General features: G+C 40.6%; 1 protein-coding gene across 1 annotated transcript; it reads right to left on the minus strand.

The window, feature by feature from the left end:
- Nucleotides 1-1,436: 1,436 nt before the first annotated feature.
- Nucleotides 1,437-5,079, minus strand: LOC121976041 (probable LRR receptor-like serine/threonine-protein kinase At2g23950). The gene is made up of 11 exons (XM_042528029.1): nucleotides 4,646-5,079; nucleotides 4,424-4,556; nucleotides 4,265-4,336; nucleotides 4,031-4,174; nucleotides 3,802-3,873; nucleotides 3,648-3,713; nucleotides 3,467-3,567; nucleotides 3,245-3,382; nucleotides 2,780-3,148; nucleotides 2,012-2,397; nucleotides 1,437-1,915 (listed from the first exon to the last, which is right to left on the minus strand). Exons 1-11 carry the CDS (start codon nucleotides 4,932-4,934, stop codon nucleotides 1,559-1,561), a joined length of 2,127 nt encoding a protein of 708 aa, XP_042383963.1. The 5' UTR covers nucleotides 4,935-5,079; the 3' UTR covers nucleotides 1,437-1,558.
- Between the last annotated feature and the right edge of the window lie 19,499 nt (nucleotides 5,080-24,578).

Genomic DNA, 24,578 nt, shown 5'->3' on the forward strand with positions numbered 1-24,578 from the left:
CTTGTTATTGAATCTACAAAAGTTTTATCCTAGTGCATATTGTTTGAACCTACAACAATAAAGACAATTATTACTTTCAATATCTCAATCAATCAACTACTATAATTTTATAAAAAAAAACTTTGATAGTACCCGCTATTGATGCCAATTCTTCTTCATATGTGTCGTCATCGCTGTTATGATGATTATCTATAGTTGATCTGACAATCAACACATCGTTATATTTACAAATTTAATAAAAATAATTGATTAGCAAATAAAATTACCATACAAATATAGAATTAATCTACACATACCCTTGCTGTAAACTTGGACAATTGCGTTTGTCATGTGACACACCTCGATGCCCACATCCACGACATAACCGGGACTTTGAAGTTGACTTCTCCTTTGATGATTTTAGTCTCTTCCCACATCCCTTTGTTCTTATTGAAGAAGGATCAATAATATTATGAGATCTATCCATGGATTTCCTCTTTTGACCCCCATTGTCGCATGTTTTACTAGTATTCATCTCTTGGTATTGGCGTATACCAAAAAGTACAAGGCATTATGTGTGAACTGTAAATGAGAATAAGTACAAGGCATTATGTGTGAACTGTAAACAATGCCGAGCATTTAACCTACAAAAGCACCCTTGGTATTGGCGTATACCAAAAAGTGCATGCAAGAGTAGATTGGAGATTAAAAAATAGACGTGCAACACCATATGGTAAAAAAAAAAAAAACCTACAGATCATGTTTTGGTAAGTATCAATTTTGAAGGATGTCTTTTTGGTAGAATGTTCAATAATGTTGATACTTGAATAGAGGAATGGGAACATTTATTTTTACCTATAGGCGTTGCTTGTGTAGTATTCAGTGACAAATCCAATCACCAAGCCAGTCCATAACCCAATTGCCACACAGAAAAACAACTGCCTGTTCATCTCCAATAATTAGTATATTGAGAAACATAAAAAGCATCTGAGAACTGATTGACAAATGGAATAAAAAGCTTACCAGTTCTTAACCTGTTTTTGCTCACCAAAGTTGAAAATAGTGAAAGATGATGGGAGGGCCACCCAAGTAACAATGGCAATGCCAATAGCCATGAGTGCAGTGGAGATGATGAGCTGCTTCTTCAAAGCAGGCGACACAGAGGCGAGGCGAGGCGAGCGAGGAGAGGAAAAGTTAGGTGCGTCGCGAGAGAGGATCGCAGAGCACGGCGTCGCGGGGAACACAGAGGCGAGGCGAGGAAACGACGTCGCGGGGAACACAGAGACGAGGGCGAGGAAAAGTTAGGTTTTAGAAAAGGAAAGGAAAAAATAAAATGACGTGGTTAAAAAAATATGAGAGGTGGAAAAAAAAATATATCCACCTGGCTTTGACGCGCACAGGAGCGCAAAAGAGGGCGCGTATAATATCAGTATTGTATATATATATATATATATATATATTCTCCATTTTCCTTTTTTTTTTTTGATAAATAATATTCATCTAACAAGTCAATTTAAACTCATGTGTTAGTGGAATAAATCCTAAATGAAGTAAAGTAGCCCTAAATTTATTTACGGTTCTACCGAGGACCGGAAAGCTCCATCTCGTCGACCATGGCGGCGGAGGCAGCGTCGTCGTCGCTGTTGTTTTCCTCGTTGCCGCAATTGATGTTGAAGAACTCGTTGGCGTCGGCATGACTGCCGTCGTTTTTCGGGATTCGTATTTGCGGCCGGATGGAGGCCTCCCATTTGTCGGCCAGGCCGTCGCCTTCGAGCATCCGCACCACCTCCGACATCTTCGGCCGGTGGGCGGGGAGGAATTGCGTGCAGAGAAGCGCCACCTGCACCATCTCCGCCAGCTCGATCCTGTCGTAGTCGGTCCCCAGATCGCGGTCTAGCAGCAGATCCAACTTCTTCTCTTGGTACACCTTCCTCACCTGCGTGCAACCCCGAGGCGGCATTTTCACAAACACTTCGGAGGCTCGATGTGGCATTTACTCAAACAGTAGGGAGATGGGGGGCGATTAACGTACCCAGTCGAGCATGGCGCCCTTTTGGTTCTGGCTGGGCCCCTTGCCGAACTCGAGGACGCGACGGCCGGAGATGAGCTCGAGAAGGAGGGTGCCGAAGCCGAAGACGTCGGTCTTATCCGAAGACTGGCCGGTGGAGAGGTACTCGGGGGCGATGTGGCCGACGGTGCCGCGAACGGCGGTGGTGACGTGGGAGTCGTCGTGGTCGAGGAGCTTGGCGAGGCCGAAGTCGCCGACGACGGCCTCGCAGCAGTCGTCGAGGAGGATGTTGGCGGCCTTGACGTCGCGGTGGATGATCTTGGGGTCGCACTGCTCGTGGAGGTAGAGGAGCCCCCGGGCGGCGCCCAGGGCGATTCGCTTCCGCGTGTTCCACTCCAACGCCGGCTTACCTGAACCAGAAAAAACGCGAATGTTAAAGCCAAACATGACCGTTCATTCTGGAGAGATGGAGATGGGAGACAGATGTGGGTGGGATTGGTCAATTGTGGGCCAGACGAACGGCGTGCCGTGATGACGACGATGAGGCCGGGAATCGCAGAACGTACGGCTGAGATGAGCCTTACGCGAACTGTATTAACTGCACTCTGTGGTCTGGTACCCGAAACTGACTACTACGTGACAAAATAAAGACGCGGTTGTTACACCCCAGTCTCGGATCCGCTCCAAATCACTTTGCACAGGATATTTCAAGATTATGCTAGAACCGTTGGATTAATCTTGCAGAGGGCTGACAGGAGTAGGATAGGCAATGCATGGGAGGGAGGAGCGTACCTCGGAGGCGGGCAGCGACGCTGCCGTTGGGCATGAAGGGGTACACGAGCAGGCGTTCACCGCCTGCAGCGCAGTAGCCAAGGAGCCGGAGGAGGTTGCGGTGGATGGCGAGGCTGATCATCTCGACCTCCGTGCGGAATTGAGCCTCGCCGGAACCGGAGCCGACGGCGTCGGCCCGCAGACGCTTCACCGCCACCAAAGTGCCGTCGGACAGCCTCCCTTTGTAAACGTGTCCGAACCCACCCTTGCCTAGCACGTTACGGCCGCTGAAGTTCTCCGTCGCCGTCCGAAGCTCCCTAAGTGTGAAGCGCCGCAGGTTCCCCAGCCCTGCCCCTGCCCCTGCCGCCGCCGCCCCTTCCTCCTCCCGCTCTGTTTGCATGAGACAAAACTCAATCGTCATCTCCGTTACCGTAACACTTGCACTACTATGTCCATATCTCTCTTGTGATGCAGGATGACACTCACCACTGAGACCGAGGACCCATTGTTTCTTCTGCCGCTTTCGGCGGCAAAGGAAGAGCAGCAGGGCAACGAGGAGCAAGAGCAACGAGCCTCCGAGACTGACGCCCATTGCGATGCCCAATTTCTTCGCTTTGGATCTCTCTGAAACGACATGGAAAGCAAATTGTAGCTCAAAACGTAAACTTTCTTCGCGATGAGGTAAAATGAATGGATCAAATGAAGTACTCTGAGTCGATGATTCCAAGAGGAAGGGAAGGGAGCTGGGAACGGTAGTCCGCGAGCACTCATCCATCCTGCTGCCACATTTTAATGGATTCCCGACGACGCTGAGGAAACGAGAGATGAAGGAACAATTTAGAACAAGCAGATGCAATAGAGAACATCTCAATTTCAGCCGACGTTTAACTTGAAAGTCCTGATCTGGAATGGGAACTCGGGAACAGATCCGGTGAGATTGTTGTACGATAAGTCCCTGGAAACGAGATAAACTTTGATAAGTCTTATGTTTCGCAAAAAAGAAGTAGAAGTTTGCAGCAGCGAACGCCATTGTTGTTGCTCACAAGAAGGAAAGCTGCGTGATTTTGGACAGCGACGCGGGTAAGGACCCGGACAGGGTGTTGTTGTTTAGCCTCCTGCGGAGAGGATCGAGGAGAGAGATTAGAAATTTAACGGCAACAAGTCGAGCGCATTAAAAGACGCGCAGAAGCATGCTTGATTTGGATTCTTGTGGAGATCTCCTTATATTCTTTTGATGGCATGTTAAGGATTAAGACGTGTTGAATGTCTCACAGATATCGAAGGCTGGCGAGGTGGCCCAATGAGTCTGGGACGACGCCGGAGAAATGGTTGTTAGATAGGTCCAAAGACTGCAGCTTCGGGAGTAGGCCTAACTCCGCCGGCAGCTCGCCGGAGATGTTGTTGTTCTGCAACAGTCTGCCAAAAAAAACATAGTAGAACAGAGTTGAGGAGCTAGCGCAGCACAAAGTCCTGCACCCTAGACGAAGCTTTGTAAACATCGCTCACACTTGCTGGAGATTGGTGAGGTTCCCTATTCGCCCAGAGAGTACTCCTGAAAGATTCTGGCTCGGCGCTCCCCTACAGAAGAAAATTAAACACGAAAGAATTGCTAAATTTAGCTTCTGCTGAATGGGATGGGAAGAGAGGGGGAAGAAGCAGACTCACAGGCCAATAACATGGTTGTCTGAAGAACAAGTGATCATCGCCCAGCTACAGGGATCCACAGAGTCTTCATCCCAGTTGCTCAAAACCCCATGAGGGTCGTGCAAATCGCTTCTAATATCAATCAAAGCCTCCACTGAAAAGGACGACGACAAACCCAAGCAAATCAGTGGAAAAGAGGCACAAACGACTACGATAGACTAAAAGACTAAAACCAGGGAATACCTTCCATGTTAAGTGGCTCGAAGGAGAAGGAAGCGGAGAACAACAAGGAAAGCAACAATAAGAAGAGGCAGCAGCTCGAAGCCATCATAGGAAGGGAGCGGCAGAGGGAGCACACTGCAACAGGAGGTGGTGTGTTATATGTGAGTGAGAGGCGGATGGGCATCATGGAGCCATGGAAGGAATAGCATGATGAGGCCACAGGGTCAGGTGTCGATGTGCCATGCCATCCATCATGACCGAGGGAGAGATGATGAGAACAATGAGAATGTTGAACGGAGGGAGGGGCCATTATGACTCATCATGGAGCATGACATGGGTGTAAAGAGACCATGCATGGCCTGGGGAAGACAGAGTAATTCGAAATCAGGGAGCTGATTTGGGTGTCAGTGTCTGGTGAGAGCCCAGGGGTGTGACTCCACTCATTCCATGGTCACTGCGTTGGGAGGAGGAGAGAGATAGGGAGGTGGAAAAGCCGAAAGGAGTAAAGAGAAAGGGTGGTGTCCTTGTTTATGTTTATTTTTTCTGGCTGCTTGGCCTTTGGATAAAGGAGGATTGGATTCTTTGGGAGTGTTGGAGGGAATTGTGCTCAATTATTGCTGGTTTGGCAAATGGATCCTTTGGTGGCTGCTTTTGTTCTACTACAAATGTGGAACTTGTTTATATATATATATATATATATATATATATATATATATATATATATATATGTTTTTGATGACTAAATTTTTTATCTAAACATCTTGAAATCAGTTCTAAACATCGTGAAATCAGTTCCGAAATAAGCATATTCTTCTTTTGATCGCTCTGCATATGAAATTCTTGGCTCCAGCGGTAAGACTCGGCTCTGGTGAAGCGCCTCTTAATATTCAAGCATTTTATCCTTTCCTCACTTTCGACTTCCTTTAATGTCTACTCTTAACAAAGTTCATTCAATGATATTTTTCAAGCTTGATTCTTAATTGTGGTCTAGTTCGCAAGGAGATCATTGTTGGCCATGAAAAGGAATATCTTCACTTCAATCACTTGTGATTCCTCTAAGTGAATATTATAAATGTTTTCTAATTCTTTGTAGATAGAAGTGTCATTCTCACCTCACATTTATTCTATAACACTTTCGGTGCAAAATAATTGATTAAATGCTTGTATACTATATTGTTTTAATAGCTTGATAATATGGCTAAAATTAGGTATGTATTTGATGCACTTACATCAAGTGTGTAAGTTAATCATGTTATATTGGATTTGAAAATCGGAGTTGAAGTTTTTGGAGGAGCTTGGATACCTTGAGGACAAGTAACTTGGATTGGGTGATGGATTTAGAGCTCGGGAGGAACTTGTTGGACTTAGAGTTGGATAGTTCGGATTGGGCAAGTCTTCGAATGACTTAAGAGCGGGTAACCTAATATCAATGACATGTGAACTTTATATTAGTTACATGTGGATGTAATCTTGGGTTTATTCTTGACATGTAAAATGTATTGATGTGTGATTGTGTAGGTAGCGAGTGAAATACCTAGTGCTTTGATTGTGACAGATAACTAAGTCTTGTTTGTCGATTGAATCCGGGGTTATGGTGCAGCGCCATGATATTCAAATTATTATCTAGATATTTGCAATTCGATCCTCAGTTATGGTGAATTTGTAAGAATTTTTCCTCCAAATAGGACACGCAACCAAAGGATACTGGGCTTCTTGGCCGCTTGTCGCGAGAGCTTCTCGATTTATCTTGGTGGTTGGTGGAAAAATTTTATGAGGTCGAGCTGGTCACCCCCAAGGCTAACTAGGTTTATCATTTGTCCCCGGGGCTATGATGTCGCGGTAGGGTATCCAGGTTGTGACTTAGGCACCCGCGGTTTGATCTCTAATTATGACGTATTTGTAGGAATTTTTTCTCCAAATGAGGAGCGCAACCAAAGAATGTTGAGCTTCTGGACTGGCCGCCGTACGCGTTTCCTAATTTACCTTGGTGGCTGGTGGAAAACTTTCGTGGGATCGGGTTGAACACCCCCAGGGATAGTCAATGAGGCTAATTGGGTTTATCATTTTCTTTCATTGTTTGTCGACCGACTCAAGTTGTGGACCTTGTGGAAGCTTATTGATCCTGTCTGAGAACGAAGACATCTGACTCGTCAGCAATGCGCTACTATTACTGTTGATTAGGAAAGCAACGTGACTCTTATTCTTTGAAGAAGAAGAAGTCTCATAAAACAAGTTAGAATGAAGACCAGGGAAGTCTCGACGAAGCCACTTTAATGTTCAAGTTAGTTCTTTATAAAAAAAGAGTGGTTACTGGAAATTAGGATTTTGAAAGTATATTCATGTGTATTTTTACTCATGAGAGTTGGCTACCTTTTAGAGGATCGGATCTTTCTAGCACGTTTTTCCTCTTCCCCCTTATTTCTCGCTATCGTGACAACATATTATGAAATAAATGCCCATTGCATCCATTTATGTTGGAGTTAATGGCTGTGTTTTTTACCATTCTCGCGATAACGGTTACATGATTCATTATCTTTCAGGAATAGTGTAATGCTTCGTTGCTCTAATTCTTGATAGCTAAGATCATTTTAGTTTAGTTTAAGGAAGCTTGAAACATGAATCGAGAGTCAACAGTCGGTAATAGATATCAGGGGGTAACCCAGAGTCGGGAGTCAACAGTCAATAATCGATATCCAGGGATAACCCAGAGTCTGCAGTTAGTAATTGGTATCTGGGGGTAACCCAAAGTTGGGAGTCATTAATCGATATCCGGAGGTAATCTATAGTTGGGAGTCGACAATTAGTAATCAATATCCAGGAGTAACCCGAAGTTGGGAGTCAGGAGTCCTACCTTGTTGACCCCGCATACCACCCTGCTAGATTATTGACTTTCTTGGTTACATGGCACTGAGGAAATACCCTGGCATCACTAACCCCCTTTAAGTTTAGTCGAAAGAGGTGCGAGTCCGATTAACTGGACTGCAGCATTATGTGACCATGTCTCAATTCAGTCTGTTGTATACGTGGATAAGAAAATTTTTAGCTCATCTTTAATGAGATATTCGCTTTAATTATTAACACACCTCTCAATCTTTAATGAGATCATTGTTGGATCGATTACGCACGTGAGAAGGGGGGGTGAATTACATGGTTTTCAAAAATTCTCTTTTCTTCATTTTAAAATCAGAGTGTGAATACAACGGAAAAGAAAAACATGAAAAGTATGCACGAGAGGAACACAATCGGTTTACTTGGTTCGGAGCCTTCGATGACTGCTATTCCAAGACCTAGGTCCCGTGGACCTATCGATGGGTAATTCACTATAAACCTCTTCTGGTACCTCTGGAAGAGGGATTCGAAGTATAGAGAAAGTTAGAACAAGTGCAACACCTTGCACTTATCCTTTTACAGTATTTAATTACACACAAAAAAAATTTACTAACACTTTGGAGATCAAAGTGGGAGCGCTCGTGTCGATGTTGTTCTGCCGGTCGTGATCAAAAGTTCTCGGAACAATCGTTTGGTGCAGCAGCTTTGCAGCAGAGTCGTAGCAGAAGCCTGGAGAGTTGAAAGTTCAATCGGATGCGCGGTAGCTCGTATAGGAGTTGTTGAAGAAGCGTTGGGCGAGCAACCTTTAAATATAACATGGAAGGCGTCTTCCATAGCCATGGAAGGCGCTTTCCATAGCCATGGAAGGCGCCTCCAATGAGGCAAGTTTAATCCTGAATAGTCTGGGACTTATCCGTTGCGATGCCAAAATTTTATCCTATGGAAGGCGCCTTCCATGGCTATGGAAGGCGCCTTTTATGAATAGTACGAAAGTGCCTTCATTGCTTAAAGGCGCCTTCAGACACTGTTCATCTGAAGGCAATTTTCTTCTTTTTTTCTTTTGCCCTACAAAATAATGTTAGTCCAAAAATACCTTGTAAAACAAGTATTAGGGCAATTTAATAATAATGCAGAGTAGTAATTAGTTCCTGCCCTTCCAGGGTCATGAACTAGTCAAGGTCTCAGCTTAAAGATCCTAAATGGACCTAAACTGGACCGACGCCTACCGTCCCTTCAACCGGGACGCATCCTCACTTGGTTACTCTCCTCCAGTGACTTACCTTAACTTACTAGTTTACCATACATCCGGTCAGCACGTCGACCTGTCTGGACTTCGTGCCAGCTATTCGGTCGGCCCGTGGACCTAGCTGGACTTCACACCAACTATCCGGTTGGCCCATCGACCTAGCTGGATTTCATACCAACTATCCGGTTGACCCGTCGACCTAGCTGGATTTCATACTAGTTATCCGATCGGCCCGTTGACCTAGCTGGATTTTGTACCAGCTATCCGGTCAGCCCATCGACCTAGTTGGATTTCGTACCAGTTATCCGGTCAGCCCGTCGACTCAGCTGGATTTTCTGCACACTCAATCAAGTGGTTAGATCATGACGGAACCTAACTTAACTTACTTGTCATTCATCAAAACCTGAGTTAGACTGTTAGTGTGAACCACACCAACAATCTCTCCCTTTTTGATGCAATGACAACTTAGGTTAAGTTAGGGAAAAAATGTAAGTTATTCGGATTTTGATTTGTTTCAGTTTCAACTTAGCTCTTGAACTCTCCCCTTTGGCATTCATCAAAAAATATGAATAGATAGAAAAAAAAAAGTTGCTAGGAAAAGTAAGAAAACATTTGTTTTTGACAATATGTCTCAAGACTACTTTGAGGGAGGGAAAAAAATATATGACCAAAATTTTTTTTAAAAGAATATTTGACAGCATATATGTTCAAGGATAGTTTTGAAATTACTTATTGTTTTTTTTAATTGATAAAGAAAATAACTTATTAAAAATTGTAAAAATAAATTTTGGAAAGAACCTTTTCAAAAACTTTTTCAAAGTATTTCAAGACATCTTGTAAAGCAAAAGATTTTAAAGATATTTTGTAGAATAAATTTTAAAACACTGGATATTAGTATTTTCATAAGAGAAATAAGGTTGAAAATACTTTTAAAATCTACTAACTTTAGAAACTTTAAAGTTTTCTAAAAAAATTTGAAAATGCTGAATTCTCCCAAAAAAAAATTTAAAAATTTTAAGGTTAAAGTTCTCCAAGATAAAAGTTAAAATACTAAATGTTGCAACATTAAAAATTATCTGAGAGAGTTTTCAAAATAATTTTTCAAGACATGTAATAATTTTTAAAATATATTTTTTTAATAGAATGTTTTCAAAATTTTGCTGACTTATTTTTCCTCCCCTTGAATCTGATATTACTTTAAAATAATCTAATCAGTTATAAATTATCCTTAACTGTCTAACCGTTAGTTACTAACTAACTATTAGAAGATAGCAGTGTTCACTTGGTTAGTCAAGTTAGGTCTTTGTATCCAGTTAGTGTTTGACTAACCTGGATTACTTAACCTGATTATTATATATTTGGTATTTAACGCCCAGACTTATGTTGATGCACGTATAAGCATTTTAAGTTCATGCAAGCTGCCTATGCATCTCACTCCTTTCTAAGTTTGGAATACACAAACAAGGTAACCCTAATGCATTGGTGAGATGCTTCAGTCCTAAATCTATAGGAGCATGCTTTCTATGAGTTCGATTTAGGCTAAGGCTAAAATTGATTTTGAACATTCTAAAAATAAGGGAATTTTGAGAAAAATAAATAAAGAATTTTGTCCTAGAATTTAGAAATGTTGAAAATAATATTGAAAATATTGATCCTAGTGTATGAAACACATTCCTAATTTTAACAATCAGACTGAAGAACAACTAACTGAAAATAGTGAGTCAAGTCATATACAATGCACAATAATGTATGTGACATGATCAAGTCTGATTATCATCAGTAGGTGGTGGTAAGGGTTGCCCAGGAGCGCACAGAACCTGAAGGATCTGCTCAAATTTGGTGGTAATGTCATCTCAGAGCGAAGTAAATCCAGTAGTCATCTTCCCCCGGAGTGTGCTGAATCCATCTGAGACTGACTGCCGAAGCTGAGTGGAGGACTCCTCAAGTTGAGCGAGTTAATCCTCGACGGATAGAGAAGTCGAGGGCTGAGTCAAGGTCGAAGGCTAGTCCGAAGTTGGAGCATACCGAAAAATCTCCTTAGCCATAAACTCTGGCCACTCCTCTCCCTCAGCTGGAATAAAAGGTGGAAACTCCTCGTCGGCCTCGACTGGTACGACTGGCAGAGGCACACCTCTCCAAACTAGGGTCCCCTGAGTGGTGATGTCTAAATGCGCTAATGCTAGCTGACTCTGACCAAACTCGTCATATGCACTAAGGGAAGTAGTCCTCTCCTGGCTCATATCTATCTCTAAGGTCAAAAATATATATGTCAAAATACGATAATAGGGCATGTGGACCTCAAACCTAGTCATAAGGCCGGATACATGTATGACATTATGAAACATATGTAATGCAATGTCGATATTTAGATGCTAACAGAGGGCATACAAAAAGGAGTGGGAAGGTCGCATCATCGCAACGTCGCGAGATGTGATCGACAAAATGCATGTAGTCAGGACTCAATACAGAATATAATCCTGGACCCTGAGGGAGAGTGACTTAAAGTCAGTCACTGTAGGTACTCTCTCCTCAAAAAAAAAAATATATAGATAGTATCTAATGTAATATGGGAGTAGAGCTCGTCAAATGGCAGATCTCTTCTAGAGTAACACAAAAATGGACATGTAGATGTCTTGAGTCCTAGACTAGTATATAATAAAGTAGGGGAAAAGTGAAAATCCTTTCCACCAACTCTGGTGGAGTAGGTCAGGTTATCTATCCATTCTAAGTTATTATAGAACTGAGCACATAAATTGAGATTTACTGCATGACTGTAGTAAACCAGTTTTTCTAACTGGTAATGCTCAATGACCTGTGTAATAGGGGTGCAAACTGGGTAAAAAAAATCCTATTCAAGTACCTAATTTCAATGGAACATATGTATGCTTAATGAAATCTAGCCTAAGCCACTCGGTGGGAAATCTAGCATCAGCAGATGGAGCATTACTAATGCTAGGGGCAACATGTCGTCTTTTCCTAATTTGATACACATATATGCATAAATGGACAAGAAAAATGCATAAAAACTAAGTATTGAAGATACATATTGAGGTAGGGTATACCTAGGAGGCATCTTTAAGATTTTGGGGACGAAAAGGTTGAGAAATCAACGCTGGAAGGCACCTTGTCACTGTCGAAATTGTGAACAAAACTCGATTCTGTTCACTGAAAAAAAAATAGTTGAAGATGCCTTCAAGCTTTATGGAAGGCGCCTTCCATCAGTTATAGAGGGCGCCTTCAAGCGGTTGAAGGCGCCTTCCATTATAAGGAACTAGAATACTAAACACACTTATACATAGCAGAAACCATCTAATTTCTCTAGGAGATCCATGCGAAGGGAAAAGAAAAATATACTAAGTTTTCTACAAGAGCATGAAAAAGGTTATACCTTTGATGCATGCACACAGACTCCAAACAGCTTGGTTCACAGCACGATCACACGTTCGCGCCTCTATGGTATCCACACGAACAAGCCTTGCCTTCGTTTGTCTCACAAACTCATAAGTAGGAGAAGGAAAACACTTAAGGTTGTGCTAGCAACCTAGAGTAGGTGTTTCGGCCAAGAAGAGAGAAGAGGAAGGAGAGAATAAAGATCTATCCAAAAAATGAAGAGAAAAATGCTTAAGTATTTTCATCCAATGAAAATACTTAATGAGCATTAATTCAATTAATGAGCCTTAATGAGTATTTATACTCCATTAAGGACCACACTTGAAACTCCTCATTTTAAATTCAATTTCAAAAATTGAATGAAATGATTCATTGAATTTTGAAATCCAATGAATATCTCCATTAATCCTCACTTGAGTCTAACTTAAGTCTAATTCACTTAAGTCTAACTCAAGTCTAATTCAATCGAGTCTTACTCAATTAATCTCATGCAATTTCAAATTCAATGAATCACATTTCATTAATTTGAATTGACTCATTGAGTCTAGTTTGAATTGGACTCAATCTAATAATTAGATCCAATTGAGTCTAACTCAATAAGTCCAATTCGGATTAGACTTAATCCAATGATTCATCATATAAATCCATCTCCAAATCTACTTGTTCTTTATGTGTGACCCAATAGGTTTTCGTAACGTTGGCAATGCACCTAAATTAACATTTAGATACATAAGCAATGAGTAACATATAGCAAGACATCATTGCTACCCAAGTGATGAGAAAGTCGAGATCCGACCTAACCTGTCTGTGGCTATTATCTTGTATGACTTGATCCCTCTATCCTTGATATCTAGATTGATCAATGAGGCATAGACCGTGTTATCCTCTTATCAACCTTTATATTTCTTGATCTCTAAGTAGACACACTCAATCAAATAAGCTCAATACCTCATATTGACTTATTTGAGCATGACTATACTTTCTTGTGTCCTACTAATTAAGGGACCCACAGATATCACTTCCGTCATATGGAAGGGATAGATCCCATCTATATCACTCACATCCCTTCGCATAATTCATTGCATACCCAATGATCGACTTTATTGTCTACCTTGTTACATATGACGTTTACCAATACCAAAGTACACAACTCCTTATGTAAGGAACCGTAGTGACTTCAGGTCTAAGGACTATTCATACCAATAGTCACATGAGAATGTTTATGACACTCATATAATGATCCATGAAACATTCTCATGACGGGTCATTCAGTATATATTCTCTAATATATACCCATGTGTCAACCTGATATCTCATATTCATAACTTGTGAGATTAAGTCATCCGTTGACCTACATACTAGTCTCAATGCATTAATATTGTCCTTGTATATTAATGCTTGACTATGAATAGTTAAGAGTAGTGTTCTATGTATATCTACAATGTTTCACTATTAATTCAACCAATTGATATGTTGTAGATAAGAACCTACTACCCAAGGATATTATTATACTTATTCAATCGACACTGAATTGAAATAAATATAATAGCCAACTTTACCATTTTATTAATAATAAAATATGATACAAAAATGAGCCCTTTACAATTATCTCATAATTGGTACTAGGGCTAATACTAACATCCACCGCTTAGGTGAGAATTTTCCCGCCTCTCCTGAGGGAGCCTCTGACTGCCCACCTCAAGAAGAACTACACCTCAGATAAGACCTGACAACACAATATGAATAACTCCCTAACGACCAAACAAATTGATACTATGATATAGTTAGGCTTATCAGTAGAGTCCGGGTCTTGAGGACACAGGTTATACAATATATGCTCGACCTTTTAGTAGAGGTGAAGTTGATATCGCAGCTAGAAGGATCTTAACCTTGAATGCATCCAAGTCAAGGAAGTTTGTGTTAGATTTTGTGGGATGTCCTAAGGCAATCGCCATATGATTTTACTATTTATTTAATAAATATAAATTCACTATTTGAGTGCATATTATATGTTTAAATAATTTTAAACTCATTTACTAAATGCACGTAATATAATTCATAACATGAGAGAATTTATGATTAGATCACAACTTGTAATTATCTCTACATGTGTAATTATGAACGTATTGGAATTTCCCTAGTCATCAAATTGGTGTATTCGAACATCATTTCTGTAAGACTAGCATGGGCTATACTTCTTGGTTTGGCCAAGCAGTTGTTTCTCACTAGCTACAAACATTGGGATGTCGAAAGTCAAACATGGATGCTAGTTATGATAACTAGTTCATTGGAGTGACTTGCTGTAAGATTTTATATGATTTTTTACATATATCGATATGATTGTGAAGTTCTTACTACAGCTTGTGTAACGACTCGACCCTTTGCCCTCTTGGGCGGCCCTTACGACGGCCCACTGGCGACCCTTATGTCGTCGGCCCATTTAGCGACCTCTAATATCGTCGACCGACGACCCTTTGGTCGTGCCGTTATTCACTAGGACTTTCCAGCCCTGGCAGTGGATTTTTGCCTTCCCCAGGATTCGAACTCTAGACCTCCAGGCTTAGGTACTAGAGTTTATGAATCCTGGTAGCCAAGTGAGCGGCCCTTGTGGCGGCCCTTTATATCTTCGGTCCATTTGGCGACCTCTAATGTCGTCGACCGATGACCCTTGGCCGTGCCGTTACTCACTAGGACTTTCCACCCCTGGCCAGTGGATTTTTGCCTTCCTCAGGATTCGAACTCTAGACCTCCAGGCTTAAGTACTAGAGTTTATGAATCCTGGTAGCCAAGTGAGCACCTTTTTATTGTAATGACCTGGCCCTTTGGCCTCTTGGGCGGCCCTTGCGGCGGCCCACTAGCGGCCCCTTATGCCGTCGGCCCATTTGGCGACCTCTAATATCATCGACCGACGACCCTTGGCCGTGCCATTACTCACTAGGACTTTCCACCCCTGGCCAGTGGATTTTTGTCTCCCCCAGGATTCGAACTCTAGACCTCCAGGCTTAAATACTAGAGTTTATGAATCTTGGTAGCCAAGTGAGCGCCTCTCACTTGGCTACCAAGATTCATAAACTCTAGTATTTAAGCCTGGAGGTCTAGAGTTCGAATCCTGGGGGAGGCAAAAATCCACTGCCATGGGTGGAAAGTCCTAGTGAGTAACGGCACGGCCAAGGGTCATCGGTCGACGACATTAGAGGTCGCCAAATGGGCCGACGACATAAGGGTCGCTGCAAGGGCCACCCAAGAGGCCAAAGGGCCGAGTTGTTACAGCTTGAGTGTAAGTTTCCTTCGATTTGAAGTATACAAGTTATCTTGGTCATGGAGACTTATACTTTGATATCTTAACCAAACATCTCTTGGAGGTGTGTGCCAGAAATAATTGGGTATAAGTCGAAGTGTCCGAAAGTATTTGGATAGCCCACAGAGGATTCACTGCTCCTTGCGAGAAAATGTATAGCCTATAACCACTCGTTAGGATTATTATTTAAAGTCTTTGGCCAAAATATCACATGTTAAGAGTATGTGACTCTTGTATACATATACAAGTAATTTTAATCAACAGAATGAGGAAGTATTACTTGGGCTAGGTGTGACGTAGTCAGCCTAGTGGAGCAGACACATGGACCATGTCCTGAATCAAGTGAGTATAAGATGAGTGAAAGGAACAAGACACCACTCACTGTAGTTGTTGAAGGGAACAAAATTAGTACTAAGATCAATTGTGATTTTTGATTAATTGGAGATCATGATGTACTACTAAGTGTTACTCATGATCGTTCCCTAATTAAGTAGTTAATTATGGATGACTAAGATAAACCAGAAACCTATGGATTACACGCACTGAGTTTCTAAAAGATGTAAAATAAATTAGAGAATAGGATTTTCAGATTAAGAGATAAATGTTTAGTTAGACCATACATAAGACAAATATGAAAATATTTGTCGGAATGAAAGCGCGGATGAGTCACATCTCTTATGAAAGAGTTGAACCCTATTTAGTTTAGTCATGAACTAATTTGGTTTAGCCATAAACCAACTTAATTTAGTTTTAAACTAAACCAAGGGGTCAATGGACTAATTTTTAGTTAAGGCATAATAGGTTGGATTTGAGATTTCTAATCTAACTCATTAAAGGAGACTATATATTGATATGGTTAAGAGAGAATTAATAGACAATTCATTATTGGTTTGATTAGATTTTAAAAACTTAAACCCACTACCTTTCTCTCTCTCTCCCTCTCTCTTGCTGCCGACCACAACAATAGGGTCTCCTCTTATTACCGTGAGCAACCCAAAGGAAGAAGATCTTCCTTTTTCTTCTTCTTCCTCATCTTGATCCTTTTTCTTTGCTCGTGGTTAGTATCTTCTGAAGATAAAACTTATTCTCTTAGAGTTATCTTGAAGATTTCGCCGTGATCGAATACGAAGAGGCGAGGTTCGATAACATCGAAAAAGGTGATGCCCTTCTCGTTACAGGTCATCCATAAGGTATACCTAGAATAATTGTTATTTGATTTCATTTTGTTTTATAATCTTGTCAGTGCGATTGTATCTTGCATGTGTATGGTGTGTATAATGTAATAAATGAGTTTATTTATCGTTAAGTCTTCACGGTGCATGTTTACAAAATGTATTTTTAGCACACACTGCATCAAACATATCCCTACAGTTTGAGGCCTGAAAATAACACTGGTGATATGATATATGCTCAATCCCTTTCTAGGAGTGATGTTGATATTACAGCTAGGAAGATCTCAACCCCAATTATATTCAAGTCAGGGGAGTTTGAGCCTTGAAAAGGACACAAGTGATAAGGTATATGCTCGACCCCTTTTCAGGAGTGAGGTTGATACCACAACCAAGAAGGTCTTGACCCTAGCTGTGTCTAAGTTGGGGGAGTTTGAATTCTAAAAAGGAGACGGACGATACGATATATATTTGACCCCTTAGCAAGAATGAGGTTGATACTGCATTTGTGAAGATTTCGACCCTGACCATGTCTAAGTTGGGGGAGTTTACGCTCTGAAAAAGACGCGAGTGATACAGTATATGCTCGACCCCTTTACAGGAGTGAGGTTGATAGCGCAGCCGGGAAGGTCTCGACCTCAACTATGTCATAATCAGAAAAGTTTGGGTCATGAAAAGGATATAGATGATAAGGTATATGCTCAACTTCTTAGCAGGGGTAAGGTTGATAAGGATATTTTTAAGTGATTTAATTTTCAAAATCTTAATCATAATTATTTTTAATATTCTTCAAAAAGATTTAAAATTTAATTACTCAAACATAAATGCTTTCAAATTCAAACTTATATTTTAAAATCTCAAATTCAGTATCTTTAAAATCTAAATTTAACTTAAATTATTTTTGAAATATACCTCTATATCATAAATATTTTTCAAAGATAAGACCAACTTAACTTAACTCCATCTCACACGCACTCATAAGCTGAATATGCTTAATAATTTAGAATAAGTGAGATAGAAAATTATAAAAATAAATAATAACTTTTATGTTTTACATACTTGGACTCTAGGATACCCTAAAAAGTATTCATTTGTTTTTGACATTAATTAAGAGGGAGTGAAAGGAAGGTTAAGAAAATAATTTTTATTTTGTTAAAATATTATTTTTCAAAGATAAACTTTTCTGAAAGAGGAAGTTCAAACTATTTTTGAAAAAAAATAAATCATTTTTGAAAAGATAGAAACTAAGTTTTGGATAAAGTATTTTTAAAAGAATTCTTTTACTTAACTAAGTATTTTTACAAGAAAATATTTTTAAAGCTAAGTTTATATCAAAATATTTTTAAAGTTAAGTTTTTATCAAAATATTTTTAAATCTTAGGTTTTATCAAAATATTTTTAAAGCTAAAGTTTTTATCAAAATCTTTTTAAAAGCTAAACTTTTTTGAAAATCTTTTTTAAAGCTAAGCACTTAATTCAGTTTTTATCAAATCTTTTAAACTAAGCTTTTATCAAAATTTTTTTTTAAGTTGAGTACTTTTAACTAAGTTTTTTTTTCAACCTATATAAAGCTAAGTATTAAAGCTAAGTGTTTATCAAAATATTTTTAAAGCTAAAATATTTTTATCAAAAATTTTTTAAGCTAAGTACTTAACTAAGTTTTTATTAACTTTTTTTTAAAGCTAAGTACTTAACTCAGTTTTTATCAAATTTTTTAAACTAAACTTTAATCAAAATCCTTTTTAAGCTGAGTACGTTTAACTAAGCTTTTTTAAGCTAAGTATTAAAGCTAAGTTTTTATCAACTTCTTTTGAAAGCTAAGTACTTGACAAAGTTTTTTGAAAGAGTTTAGCTAAGTATTTGTTCAAACAATTATTTTCAAAGCTAAAATTTAGCAATTTTTTTTTTTTAAAAAAGCTATGACAGTTTCAAAACTTAAGATTAGCTAAGTTTTTTTTCCATCTAAGTAATTTTCAAAGCTTAAGTTTATCTAAGTTTTTGTTAAAAATGCTAAATATTTTCAAAGAATTTCTAATTTAGCTAAGTGTTTTTCAAATAAATTATTTTCAAAGCTAAGTTTAGTTAAGTGCTATCCTTCAAGGGGAGCTTCAAATTAAACAAAGTAAAAAATGCTTTTATCAAACAACCTTCTCTCTTTTTTGATATATGTCAAAGGGGGGGGGCAGAAAAGTTAAGAGTTAAGAGTTAAACATAATTTTTATGAAAGGAAGAGCATAAGGGAGTTTTTTTTATAAATTATTATATTTATGCTCATGCTTAAATTCCTTTATTTATTGTTATATTTTACTTAACTTTGAATTGTGTTGCCATAATCAAAAAGGGGGAGATTGCTGGTGCAAGAAGCATCCGACGATCGAACTTGTGTTTTGATTATATCAATGGGTCCAAAGTTAAATTGTCTTATGATCTAACAAGGTTGATTGAGCTTGCAGGAAAAGTCCTAAGTGTTCTTAGGAAAAAGTCCTAGTGGATTCTAGGCAGATGGAAAATTCTAGGATGTGGCAACCCTAGGTCCTAGGGGATGGTAACCCTAGGTGATGAAAAGTCCTAACTGCGGTTAGGCAGGTGGAAAATCCTAGGGGGTGGTAACCCTAGGTCCTAGGGGGAGGTAACCCTAGGTGGAAAGTGTTGCCGGGTCGAGCGCTTCAGGCAAAATCCTAGAGTCAGGGACTCTAGGTTGAAATCTTGGTGGTCGCGGACCGGGTGGAAGTCTGGATGAGTCCTAGAGAGGATGTCCAACATGAAGACCGGAAGCCTCGGGCGATGAGCAAAAGTCCAGTCAGTCTGGAGGACCGGTCTAGCAACAGGTAAACTCTCCTAACAGGAGTAGGTGAGGACGCATTCCCCGATGAGGGAATAGTAGGCGTCGGTTCGACATAGGATTTCCAGAGGAAAACTCGAACTCAGAACCGAATAGTTTGGAGATTGTCAAAATAACTTATTATTTCATATTTTATTGTGCTAATTCTATTTTGTAGGATATGTTTTGTATTTTGGACTAACGCATCTTGCAGGGAGAGAAAAGGACGTAAAAGCCTTGGATGAATAGTTCACGAGATGCCCTCCATGGAGCTTGGAGGTGCCTCGGGTGCCTTGGTCGAAGTCTCGTGCAGCAAGGCATGAAGGCAACTTCCAAGGAGATGGAAGGCGTCTTGAACGCTGGATGGAGCGCGCCCTCCATGGAGCTTGGAGGCGCCTTCGGGTGGATAAGCAACGCAGGCAGCGGAGCTTTTCGGCACCATGGAAACAGGGATAGATCCTTGGTTGGAGGCGCCTCCTATGGAGGTTAGAGGCCCCCTAAATGGGCTACTTAAGGCAGTCTCGAGTGGAGGCTAGACAACACTTGATTTTAACAATCTTTCTATTGCACACTGCTCAAAGGACAATCCGACAAAGTCGTAACTCGACTCCGATAACCGGAAGCCTTAAATTCTCTTTTCTTATTTGTCGATATACTTTTATTTATTGCATTTAAAGTGTACTTTGATTTGTAAATTTCCGAAGCTATAGTGATTGCCCATCGAAAACACTCTTACATGCAAGCCTTGGAGTAGGAGTCGCCACAGGCTCTGAACCAAGTAAAATCTTAGTGTTTGTGTTTGATGTTTACTATTCTGCTGCGTATCTTTGATTGATTCTTTTAAAAAGAACGAATTAGCCACGAGCGCTATTCACCCTCCCTCTAGTACTTTTCGATCCTACAGCCTCTTTCGCGCAGGCCTTTAGCCAAAGCAGCCAAGGTGCCTCCAACAGCCTTGGAGGCGCCTCAGACACTATTCATCCGAGCTTTTCTTTGTGCATCTCACTTCCTGCAAGATATATTAGTCCAAATACAAAGTATACCCTACAAGATAAAGTTATCACAATAAAATATGAATAATAAAGTATTCGACAGCCTCCTATGTCCGGTTCTGACTTTCGAATTTTCTGGAAATCTTAAGTCAAACTTGTTAGGATCGATGATCGCGGCTAGAGAGGGGGGGTGTGAATAGCCGACCCCAAATCGTTCGTTTCTTCCTACGAATTAGGTTAGCGCAGCGGAAATAAACACAAGAAATGAAAACAAGAAGATCAAACCTCAACGCGTCGATGTAACGAGGTTCGGAGATGATACTCCTACTCCTCGGCGTGTCCGTAAGGTGGACGAAGCCTACCAATCCGTCGGTGGATGAGTCCCCGGAGAACCGGCTAATAACTACTCCTTGTGGGTGGAGAAACCTCGCCACAATACTTGTAACAACAAGAAAGGAGTACAACAGATACAAGAAAGCAAAAGACAATATGAAACACTTGCTTGCCTTTCTTGTTGACTGGAGTGATGAAGCAGCAATCTCACACCAGCGGCAGCTGACGAGAATCCAGTCGAGAAGCTCACGCGAAGCTTCAGCAGCAAAGAGCTCAGCAAAGCTCTGATAGCAGGTAAGAGCAGAAGCTCTAGAGCACCAGAACATAAGTTCTAAGAAAAAAAAAACTGTACGCAGCAGCAGCCCTTCACCTAGATTTATACTTGCGAAGAACCTGCAACGAAGACAAAAGACGCAGAACCTAGCCGTTGTCACTCACAACGGCTAGATCCAGACCGATCAGGCTTCACCCTGATCGGTCTGGGGCTTGCCTGATCGGTCGTGGGGATCGATCAGGCCCTGTGCTGATCGGTCCCCAGACCGATCAGAAGGCTTCACAGAGAGTTGCCCAACTCTTTGTGTGGAATCTGATTGGACCCCGGACCGATCCCACCTCAGGTGGTAGCGTCCCTGATCGGTCTCGGGGACCGATCAGGCTCCATGCTGATCGGTCCCCAGACCGATCAGTAAGCCCACAGAACCATGATCGCCTTCTGTTTGTTATCTGATCGGTCACCAGACCGATCAGATACACAAACGTATCACTGGATCGGTCTGCAGACCGATCCAGAGCTTGGTTTTTGCCCAAACCAAGTCCCAAACCTTCCAAACCAATATCCGGTCAACCTTGACCTATTGGTACATCATGCTTAGCATCCGGTCACTCCCTTGACCTGCTAAGACTCCCCACCAAGTGTCCGGTCAATCCCTTTGACCCACTTGGACTTTCCTCTTCGTGCCAAGTATCCGATCACTCCCTTGATCTACTTGGACTTCCCAACACCAGATGTCCGATCACCCTTGATCCATCTGGATTTTCCCTTGCCCGGCTTAACTCACCAGGACTTTCACCTAGCTTCACTCACTAGGGTTTTCACCTGGCTTCACTCACCAGGATTTCCAATCTGCCTGGCTTCACTCACCAGGACTTCCAAACTGCCTGGCTTCACTCACCAGGACTTTCCCTTGCCTGGCTTCACTCACCAGGACTTTCTCGAATGCCTGGCTTCACTCACCAGGACTTTCACCTTCACCTAGCTTCACTCACTAGGATTTTCACCTGGCTGCCTGGCTTCACTCACCAGGACTTCTCCGACTGCCTGGCTTCACTCACCAGGACTTCTCCGACTGCCTGGCTTCACTCACCAGGACTTTTCCCCGTGCCAAACTCCCTGTTTGGACTTTCCCCGTGCCAAGTCTCCATACTTGGACTTTCCGCGTGCCAAGCTACCTGCTTGGACTTTTCCCGAATCAGGTCAACCAGGTCAACCTTGACCTAAGGTTGCACCTACAATCTCCCAAACACCTATTCTTGTCAAACATCAAGAATACAACTCTCTTCTCGTCAAACATCGTCAAACATCAAAACACAACTCGAGTCAGGTCAATCAGGTCAACCTTGACCTAAGGTTGCACCAACAATCTCCCCCTTTTTGATGTTTTGACAAAATTCAAAATCAAGTTAGGTTAACCCGATAACCTATCTTAGGTTTTCCAATGTTCTTTCTTGAACATTCTTCCAAAACCTACACTCTCCCCCTTTGGACATCTCTCCCCCTTTTTGACACACATCAAAAAGAGGGAATCAAGGTTAAGAGTTTCTTCCTAATGAAAGTCCCGTACCTTTCATTGAAACCCTTAATTTCCCCCTTGATACTTAACACTTAACTTAGTGACAATCCTATATCACTAATTCTCAAAAGTCTTAAGGAGTAAAAACTCCCCCTAAAAGTCAACTCCCCCTTGACAATTAGTTAAGACTCCCCCTAAAGGTCAACTCCCCCTTGACCATTGCACCAACAATGTCTTGGAGAGTTTCAAACCTTTAGAAACTCGAAACTCAACTCCCACAGCTGAAATTTCAGACCACAGTCGAAATTCAGCAAATTCAGCACGCTGACCGATCCAGCCTTCCCTGGATCGGTCCAGTGACCGATCCAAGTTCAGATCAGGCGGTTTCTGATTTCTTCTCTCCCGAAATTCAGAAACTCACAACAAATTCCAGAAAATTTGAAAAATTGTGAAATTTTGAGGATACATTTCTCATACCATATACTATCAAGGAAAAATAGTTTTCTATGAAAATAACTTCCATTTTCAAATCTTGAAACAAAGTTCAAAAACTTTGAAATAGTTCAAAGTTAAGTCAACTTTGTATCAATTTGCTCAATGATGAATGTTATCACTAAAATGGCTTCATCAAGGTTTTTCAAATCAATTTCAAAATGATTTTAAAGCTTTTAATTTAGGACCATAATCTTAGGGCTAAATGTACATGACTTGTACAAAAGCTTTCCCTATGATCCTCAATCTCTTGAATTAGGCTCATCTAGGTACAAGAACTATGTACCTTGATCCTAACTCATGATCCTAATATCTCACACACATCTAAAGTGTATCAAACACATCCAAGTCAATTTTGATGTGAGATATGGGTTTATGTTATCTTAGGCTAAGTTCTCATGCATTTTCTAAACACCAATTTGATCTCAATATCAAATTGTGTTTTTATCCTTAAATCAATTTCATTGATTATTAATGCAAGAGATGATGACATGGCATAAAATGATGTCATAAATAGAAGCATGTTCCAATTTCATGATGTCATGGCATAAAGTATAAAACTTAAAATAAGCATGACATATAATTAGCCTAAGCATGATCATGACATTTCGAATGATAATATGTTAAACATGATGTCATGGCATGACATATGACAAACAACCATGGTAAGTTAGCACAAATAAAATACCTAGATTACCTATCTAAGTATCCTTAACACCTTAGCTAACTTAAAATCTAAACCTAGATTGCTCAAAGTGCTTCAAGAAAATGCCCAAACCTAAGTTGACATTCCTATTTTTCTTGATTAATTTATGCCACTTAACATTAAGTATATCCTCAAATATTGGCATATTTCATATTTCCTCAAGAATAGCACCTTTTTAATTAAGGCCTAGATTGTCTTAAATTCCTAAGAGAGTACCAAGACCCCAACTTGGTATTTCTCTAGGTTTTCCTAACTTGTGCCAATGAAGATTAAAGTCGATATAATTTTTTTTTTCAAATATGGCACAATTTACTCTTCAAGGAGTAAATGATAAATCCATTTCATTTTCAAAGGTTCACAAAACCTTGAAAATGTTCCTTGAGTGTCAATTTCCTCACAGTTGGGCTAACTACCCTTCTAATCGGAGTTGACACTCTCTAACCCATCTATGGGGTAGAGAAGATGCTCCTAGGAACCCAATATCTATTAGAGCTCATTGGGTTTACTAAATATTCACTAGGGATAACTTCCCTAGCAACCCTCCTAATGACCTTCTTAGGCTTTAAAGCCTTGGCCATTTGGGACTCATCAAGATCAACTCTAGGGGTGACTCCCCTTGTGACCTTGGTGTTGGTCTTCCTAGCCCTAGGTTTTGTTCCATAATCGAATGGAACATTATGATAGGTGGGCTTGACCATTTAGGACTTAGGTTTGTGACCCAAACCTTTCTTGTCCTTGGGCTTTGAAATTTGACCCTTAGACCCTAGAGTTGACTTCTCTAAATTCTTTAGGGCCTTTTCTAGAGTGTCAAGTCTTGACCTCAAGACTTGATTTTCTTTCTCTAAAACCTCAAATTTTAATTTATCATTCTTTCTCGAGGTGTTCCTA

Source organism: Zingiber officinale, chromosome 4B (genome assembly GCF_018446385.1).
Source record: "Zingiber officinale cultivar Zhangliang chromosome 4B, Zo_v1.1, whole genome shotgun sequence".
NCBI lineage: Eukaryota > Viridiplantae > Streptophyta > Magnoliopsida > Zingiberales > Zingiberaceae > Zingiber > Zingiber officinale.